Source organism: Papio anubis, chromosome 2, assembly GCF_008728515.1.
Source record: "Papio anubis isolate 15944 chromosome 2, Panubis1.0, whole genome shotgun sequence".
Taxonomy (NCBI): Eukaryota; Metazoa; Chordata; class Mammalia; order Primates; family Cercopithecidae; genus Papio; species Papio anubis.
The window spans coordinates 152,612,292-152,620,510 of NC_044977.1; the positions used below are offsets into that span (position 1 = coordinate 152,612,292).

At 47.1% G+C, this 8,219-nt stretch overlaps 1 protein-coding gene across 1 annotated transcript; it reads left to right on the forward strand.

Moving 5' to 3' along the window:
• Positions 1-5,413: 5,413 nt before the first annotated feature.
• LOC101005217 (proline-rich protein 23C) lies at positions 5,414-8,006 on the forward strand. Its single transcript, XM_003895038.5, has one exon. The coding sequence runs from the start codon at positions 6,441-6,443 to the stop codon at positions 7,230-7,232; it is 792 nt and encodes a 263-aa protein (XP_003895087.1). The 5' UTR covers positions 5,414-6,440; the 3' UTR covers positions 7,233-8,006.
• Positions 8,007-8,219: the final 213 nt, after the last annotated feature.

Genomic DNA, 8,219 nt, shown 5'->3' on the forward strand with positions numbered 1-8,219 from the left:
CCCATCAGCTACCAATGAGTTTCTTCACAGAATTGGAAAAAACTGCTTTAAAAGTTCATATGGAGACCAAAAAAGAGCCATCTCAAGACAATCCCTGATCAAAAGAACAAAGCTGGAGCATCACACTACCTGACTTCAAACTATACTACAAGGCTACAGTAACCAAAACAGCATGGTACTGGGTACCAAGCAGAGATATAGACCAAATGCAGAACAGACAGAGTCCTCAGAAATATACCACATCTACAGCCATCTGATCTTTGTCGACAAGCAAATGAGAGGAAAGGATTCCTATTTAATAAATGGTGCTGGGAAAACTGGCTAGCCACTGCGTAGAAAGCTGAAGGCTGGATCCTTTCTTTTCTTACTCTGAAAATTAGGCTCCAAGATGGATTAGAGACTTAAATGTTAGACCTAATACAAAAATCTAGAAGAAACCTAGGTAGTACCATTAGGACATGGGCATGGGCAGGGCATGTCTAAAACACCAGCTCATGGCAGCAAAAGCCAAAATTGGCAGTAGGATCTAATAATTAAACTAAAGAGCTGCACACCTTAAAGAAACTACATCAGGTGACAGGCGACTGAGATGGAGAACATTTCTGCAATCTACTCATCTGACAGGAGGCTAGCCATCCAGAACCTACAAAAGAACTCAAAACAAATTTACAAAGAAAAAAGCAAACAACCCCATCAAAAAGTGGGCAGGATATGAACAGAACACTCAAAGAAACCTCCATGCAGCCAACAGACACATGAAAAATGTATCGCTCACTGGCGTGGAGAAATGCAAATCAAACCCACAATGAGATGCCATCTCACACCAGTTAGAATGGTGATCATTAAAAGAGATCAGGAAACAACAGGTGTGGAGAGGATGTGGAGAAATAGAACGCACACATGGGATTGTAAACTAGTTCAACCATTATGGAAAACAGTATGGCGATTCCTCAAGGGATCTAGACTAAGATGTACCATATGACCCAGCCATCCCATTACTGGGTAGCACTACGAGATTATAAATCATGCTGCCAAAGACACATGCACCGCGTATTTATTTAAGCACTTTATTCTAATAGCAAAGACTTGGAATCAACTTCCAAATGTCCATCAGTGACAGACTGGATTAAGAAAATGTGGCACATATACACCATGGAATACTATGCAGCCATAAAAAGGATGGGGTTGCTCCTTTGTAGGACATGGATGCAGCTGGAAGCCATCATTCTTATTAAGCTATCACAGAACAGAAGCCAAACACATGTTCTCACTCATAGGTGGGGGCTGAACAATGAGATCACTTGGACACAGGAAGAACATCACACAGGGCTATTATGGGAGGAGGGAGGCGGAGGGATTGCATTGGGGGTTATATACCTGATGTAAATGTAAGTTGATGGGTGCTGACGAGTTGATGGGTGCAGCACACCAACATGGCACAAGTACACATATGTAACAAACCTGCACGTTATGTACATGTACCCTAGAACTTAAAGTATAATAATAATAATAATAATAATAAAGAGAACTACAAAACACTGATGAAAAAAATTGAAGATAATACAAATGGAAAAACATGCCATGCTCATGGATCAAAAGAACTAGTACCCTTAAATAATCTCATTGGCCAGGCACAGTGGCTCATGCCTATAATCCAAGCACTATGGGAAGTTGAGGCAAGAGGATCACTTGAGACAAGGAGTTTGAGACAAACTTGGGAAATATAGTGAGACTCCATCTCTACAAAAAATTTTAAAGATTAGCTGGATGTGGTGGCACACACTGGTAGTCCCAGCTACTCAGGAAGCTGAGGTGGGAGGATCACTTGAGCTCAGGAGTTTGAGGCTGCAGTGAGTTGTGATCATGCCACTTCACTCCAGTCTGAGCAACACAGTAAGACCCTGTCTCTAAATAAAATTAAATAAAATATAAAAGGACCATATTACCCAAAACATTCTACAGATTGAATGCAATCCCTATCAAAATACCATCACTCTTCACAGAATTTGAAAAAAAATCCTAAAATTTATATAGAACCAAAAATGAGCCCAAATAGCCAAAGTCCTCAGCAAAAAGAGCAAAGCTGCAGGCATCAATCAAATTACCTGACTTAAAAATATATTACAAGGCTATAGTAACCAAAACAGCAGGGTAAAGACATAAAATAGACACATAGACTAATGGAACAGAATAGAGAACCTGGAAATAAAGCCACCATATTCACAGCCAACTGATCTTCAACAGAACTGACAAGAACTTACAGTGGGGAAAGGACACCTTCCTCAATAAACGGTGCCAGGAAAATAGGATAGCTACATTCCAAACAATAAAACTGAACCCCTATCTCTCACCATGTACAAAAGTTAACTCAAAATGGATTAAATACTTAACTGTAAGACCCAAAACTACAAAAATACTTGAGAAAACTCTCCTGGACATTGGTCTAGACAAAGAATTTATCATTGAAACATCAAAAGCATAGAAGACAAAAATAAAATAGACAAATAGGACTTAATTAAACAAAAAAAGCCCCTGCACAGTAAAAGAAATAATCAACAAAATGAAAAGGCAACCTGTTGAATGGGAGAAAGTATTTGCAAACTATTCATCCTACAAGGGACTGACAGATAAAATATACAAGGAACTCAGATAGCTCAACAAGAAAAAAATAGTCCCATTAAAAAGTGGGCAAAGGATATGGATAGACATTTCTCAAAAGAAGACATACAGCCAATCAGTATATGAAAAAAACGCTCAACATTAATCACCAAGAAAATGAAAATCAAAACCACAATGAGATATCATTTTACCCCAATCAGAATGGCTATTACTAAAAAGACAAAAAATAACAGATGTTGTGAGGATTCAGAGAAAAGAGAACTCTTGTTCACTGTGGGAATGTAAACTAGTATAGCCACTATGGATCACAGTATGGAGATTTCTCAAAATACTAAAAATAGAATTACCATTCAATCCAGCAATCCCACCACTAGGTATCTACCCAAAGGAAAAGAAATCAGTATGTCAAAGAGATACCTGCACTCACATGTTTACTACAGCATAATTCACAATAGCAAAGATACAGAATCAACCTAAATGCCTATCAATGGATGAATGGATAAAGAATATGTGATAATCCAAGCACTATGGGAAGTTGAGGCAAGAAGATCACTTGAGATGCCACAGTAGATGGCATTCTCCCCATTTTACATATAAAGAAACTGAAGTTTAGGGGAGGTGAAGTGACTTGCCCATGATCACCCAATTAGACTGTGGCCAGCCAGGAGAGAAAGCCAGATGTGTCTGCTCCAGGACCCCTGCTAACTCCTACTGTCCTGGAGCAGGACCACATTCACTCGGAAAGAGAGCTCACAGGCAGAATTCGGAGCAAGCAGAGTGTTGGGTTAAATCACAAGGCCCAGGACACTGAGGAGCTCTCAGGTGAGACCGCTGAGGTCAGGAAAGCAGCAGACACGAGGTGGCACCACTCAAGCCACAGGCACGACCCTGCTCAGAGCTGGAGGCCTAGCCAGGAACCCCGAGCCCCACTCCCAGTAGGCTGGCAGAATCTGTGCTTGCCCATCTACCCCATACATCATGACGCGTCCACCCTTGCTTCTGAGTGGTGCCCCCACTGTTCTCTGCAAGAAGGTTCAAGGGTCCAGACAAAATTCTACCGGACCAAAGCAGGCAGTTTCCCGCAGGCTCCACCCTCACCGCCTTCTGCCTGGATGCTTGCGCTGAGCCGCTATTTCTTTCACCTAGGAACTGGAGGCGGTTCCAGCTGCACCCACACTCTCCCGACAGGAGGTGTCCGCAGGAACCACAGGTTCCCAGCAGGGCCGTCCAACGCAGTCCTCGACCCTGGTTACCCTGGTCAGTGCCCAGTCCCAGGCCAATTGACCCCAGGAGAATTCCCCACCATGCAGCCACTGGGCAGCCACTATAAACCACCCACAGCGGGCCAGTTGTGCTAAGAAAAGTACTGAACGCTGCCCAGAAAGTTGAAGTTCCCTCCATAACACTGACACCAACAAGCAGGTCCCTGATCACAAGCATGAGCCGCCGGGTGTCATGAACTCCTCAACTGAGAAATGAAAACAAGTCCAATGATCTTGGAGTAAAACAATTTTTTGGAGGTGCTCACATAGAATACCTAAGCCCCACGTTCCAAGAATTGTACTTCAATCGCTCTAGGATGGGGCAAATAATCTGCATTTTCCATTAACCTACCAGAGGATAACAGTGCCACCAAGTGATGACAGAACACTGTCCAGCAAGAGAGACTTCATTTAAATGTAAAGACTATCCAAAGGAATGCTATGCAACCCTAAAAAAGAATAAATTTTGTAGAAAGGGGAGGGAGATAAATAACATGTATGAGATTTGCTTTTAAATGCCCAAGAATATTCTGGAATGATAAAATGTAATAATGGTTCCCGCCAAGGTGGGACATCACATGCTTAGCAAGGATGTCAGGAAATGCTTTGTTGTCCCCCGTAAGCACTTGAAAATATTACCTATTCCAAACTCAGAGCTGGGTATCTTCTCCTATTAACACTGGTGGTCTAGTGGTTAGGATTCGGTGGTGCGCTGCGGTCCAGGTTCGATTCTCGGTCAGGGAACCAAGAAATGTAGCGGGACGAGCCGCAGACATAACTCCTCAGACACCGGATTAACGAAGGAAGAGGTTTTTTGTTCGGCCGGAGCGAGCAGTTTTGTCTGCGGCTCGTCCTGCTACAGAGCTACACCTTCCCTTTTACCGCCTGGACATGCCACGCAGAGGTGCCTTTCAGCTGACACAGGTCAAAAACGCTGACATTGTATAGGTGTATCACCTTAAATGGAGCTGGACAAGCCAGACCCCGTTCTGCTAGTTCCTGGCTCTTGGCCAAGTTGGTTAACCTTTCTGCATGACATTTTCATCATCTATAAATTGGGCTAAAACAGACCTCAGAGCTGTACTTTAGGTCAAATTAGATAAAGTTAACCATACTTCAGTTGACTGTAGCATAATAGAGTTGGCCCTCTGGAAACACGGGTTTCGCATTCGCAGATTCAACCAACAGAAGACCGAAAATATTCGGGAAAAAATGGAAAATAACACAATAAAAAAACAATATATATAAGGCCTGGCACGGTGACTCACGCCTGTAGTCCCAGCACTTTGGGAAGCCAAGGCGGGTGGATAGCTTGAGCCCAGGAGTTCGAGTCCAGCCTGGGCAATATGGCGAAACCCTGTCTCTACAAAAAAATACAAAACTTAGCCAAGTGTGGTGGAACGTGCCTGTAATCCCAGCTACTCAGGAAGCTGAGGTGGGAGGACCACCTGAGCCCAGAAGATGGTGGTTGTAGTGAGCAGAGATTGCATCACAGCACTCCAGCCTGGGCGACAGAATGAAACTCCATCTCAGAAACAAACTATATAATAAATATATATATCTGTGTAGCAACCAGGGGTATAGTATTTACATTGTATTACGTACTATAAGTATTCTAGAGATGCTTTAAAATAAGTGGAAGGATGTAAGTGATACGCAAATGTACACCATTTTATATGAGACTTGAGCATCTGTAGATTTTGGTATCCATGCGGGAGTCTGGGAACCAATCCTCCAGGGATATCAAGGGAAGACTTTAATTACTATAGTACCAATTATTGTAATAAACAGATAATGCAGGGGCTGCCATCGTCACGCAGGATCCCAGCTTTACTCTCCCTTCCAAGACCCCTAAAAAGATATTACATCAATGTACACGCTAGGAGAACCGAAAAACGCACGCCACTATTCGTCAACAGTAACGCACAGGGCACTTCCGGGACGGGGCCTGGGAGGATGGATTTAGGACTCGGTGTGCTGGTTTGGCCCTCCACCAGTGTTACGTGAACCTGAATCGGTCTGCAGCTCCGCGTCTGAGGTCAACGCAAAGGACAAGAACTTGATACTGGAAGCCAGGCCCTAGAGCGGTACAGATGCTCGGCCCCCCAGCGGCCCGTAGGAGTATTTCCCCAGCGTGACCGACCAACCACAGCCACCGCTATTGGACAGCAGCGGTACCTCCGCCTCTAGGGCGGGTCCTCCAGGGGGCGGAGGATTGCGTGACATTTTGCGACTTCGGTTCAGCTGCCGTCATTTACAACATAATTGGCTTTGCAGTGTGCATCCGGGTCTGCGTCAGGAAGGCCCAAGATTCCAGCGCTCGAGGCTGAGCTCCACAGCGTGCGAGGCTCCACCAGTAGCACGGACTCCGATCTCCGGGAGGCGCCCCCAGGGCTCCGAGGACTCGCCCCGCGTCGCGCGGTCCTGAGCCCCGTCCGCCCCAACCCGCCTCGCCTACCACTGACACCTGCTACCTCAAAGAGGACTTCGCCGCCCGCGCCCCCTGCCCCCACGTCCTCTGCCAGGCCCAGGAGCGCCGTCCGCAGCGCCGTCGAGGTGATGGGCAGCCGGCCCCGCAGTCCCAGCGCCTGCCTTGCGCCCTGGTGGGGACAGCAGCCAGGAGGACCAGGCCCTGCCAAGCGCAGCCGATTGGAGGAGCCCGCGGGCCCCGAACCCCGCGCGGCGCCCAGCCTGGAAGACCCGGCGGGGATCCCGGCCGTGGACGCGCTCACCTCCGTGGTGGTCCTGGCCGCGGGCTGTGCCCTGCGTGTGCCCCTGGAGAACGTCGACCTGGTGCTGGAGCTCGAGCCAATGTCGGTCCTGCGAGTGTCTCTTGGTGGACACACCCTCATCCTGATCCCGGAGGTCCTCCTAAGCTCCGTCGACGAACGCTCAGGAGCGCAGGGCGACTCGTCTGCCGGCCTGGAAGTGGACCTTTTCCTGGGCGCTCACGGGGAAGACGTCGTCGTCCAGCAGGAAGTCTTCTGCGCATCTGTCCCAGAGATCGCTGCCGAGGAAGAGGCCTATGAGGAGGACGCGGACTCTGAATTCCCGGAGCTCTGCATGGACTCCGCATCCGGCTCAGCCGCTGGGCTCTACCCCTCCGCTAGAAGTATGTTCAGCCCCTACCGGGAGGGCCCCATCCCAGGGCCCTGTGCTCCGGCCTCCAACCCCAGTTCAGAGAGACGCTCTCCAAGCCCCATCTTCGACCCGGAATTCCACCTTCTGGAGCCTGTCCCCAGCTCACCTCTCCAACCTCTACCTCCCTCTCCAAGTCCAGGTCCCCACGCGCGCCCGGAGCTCCCAGAACGCCCTCCGTGCAAGGCCCGGAGACGCCTGTTCCAGGAATGAGCTGCCTCCCACAATCCCTTGCCACGCTACTGGGCTCCAGGCGACTGTCTCCTGATAGCCGTCGTGTGGATGTTGTGCAACCTACAAGGATCTCCGAGAGTGGATGACGGATAGATGCTTTTTTGATACAGGCTGCGTTGCAGAATTTTGGATCAGTGGCTGACTTAGAAAGTCTGGAAAAAAAGATCCTCCTTGGCATAAAACTATGCTAGTTGAAATACAGTCTACTTTCAGACTGTGAGATTGCTGCATCGGGCCTGTTTTGTATGGAAGTCACCCCTAGGCAGCTCCATTCCCCTTGGTTTTGCTTTAAACCTCAGTTCCAGCAATTTTCTCTAAAAATTCGCCCTTTCCCCAGCACCTTACCGTGGCACGCCTTTTCTCCCAAGTTAATTACTAAAAATAATTACATTTATTTTGTTTAACGGGTTTTGGCCCTAGTCTCTGGGCTAGTTTATGACCACCTTCTCACCATGGAATTTTTCTCTATGGTGGCCTGAACCCTTTGGGGGGAGCTTGCAAATAGTTGTACCTGGACAAATGTTTGTTGTTTGCAAAACAGACAGAACTGGAAATAATGATCATGTACCCTCCTTTTTTTCATGATTGGCTTAGCAAATTGTTTATGTTATTGGGCTTTATTTTCCCCCCAACTATTAGAGCCAGCTCTTTTTCATTCATTACTTCTTGTATGTTTTTAATATAATTATTTTATCCTGGAAAAGCTTATGATTCTAAGACTCTGTGTGTGTATGTGTGTGTTGTTTGTTTGTTTTTTGACACGAGTGTTGTTGCCCAGGCTGGAGTGCAATGGCACAAACTCAGCTCACTGCAACCTTCGCCTCCCAGGTTCAAGTGATTCTCCCGCCTCAGCCTCCCAGGTAGCTGGGATCACAGGCATGCGCCACCACACCCTACTAATTTTGTATTTTTAGTAGAGACGGGTTTCACCATGTTGGCCAGGCTGGTCTCGAACTCCTGACTTCA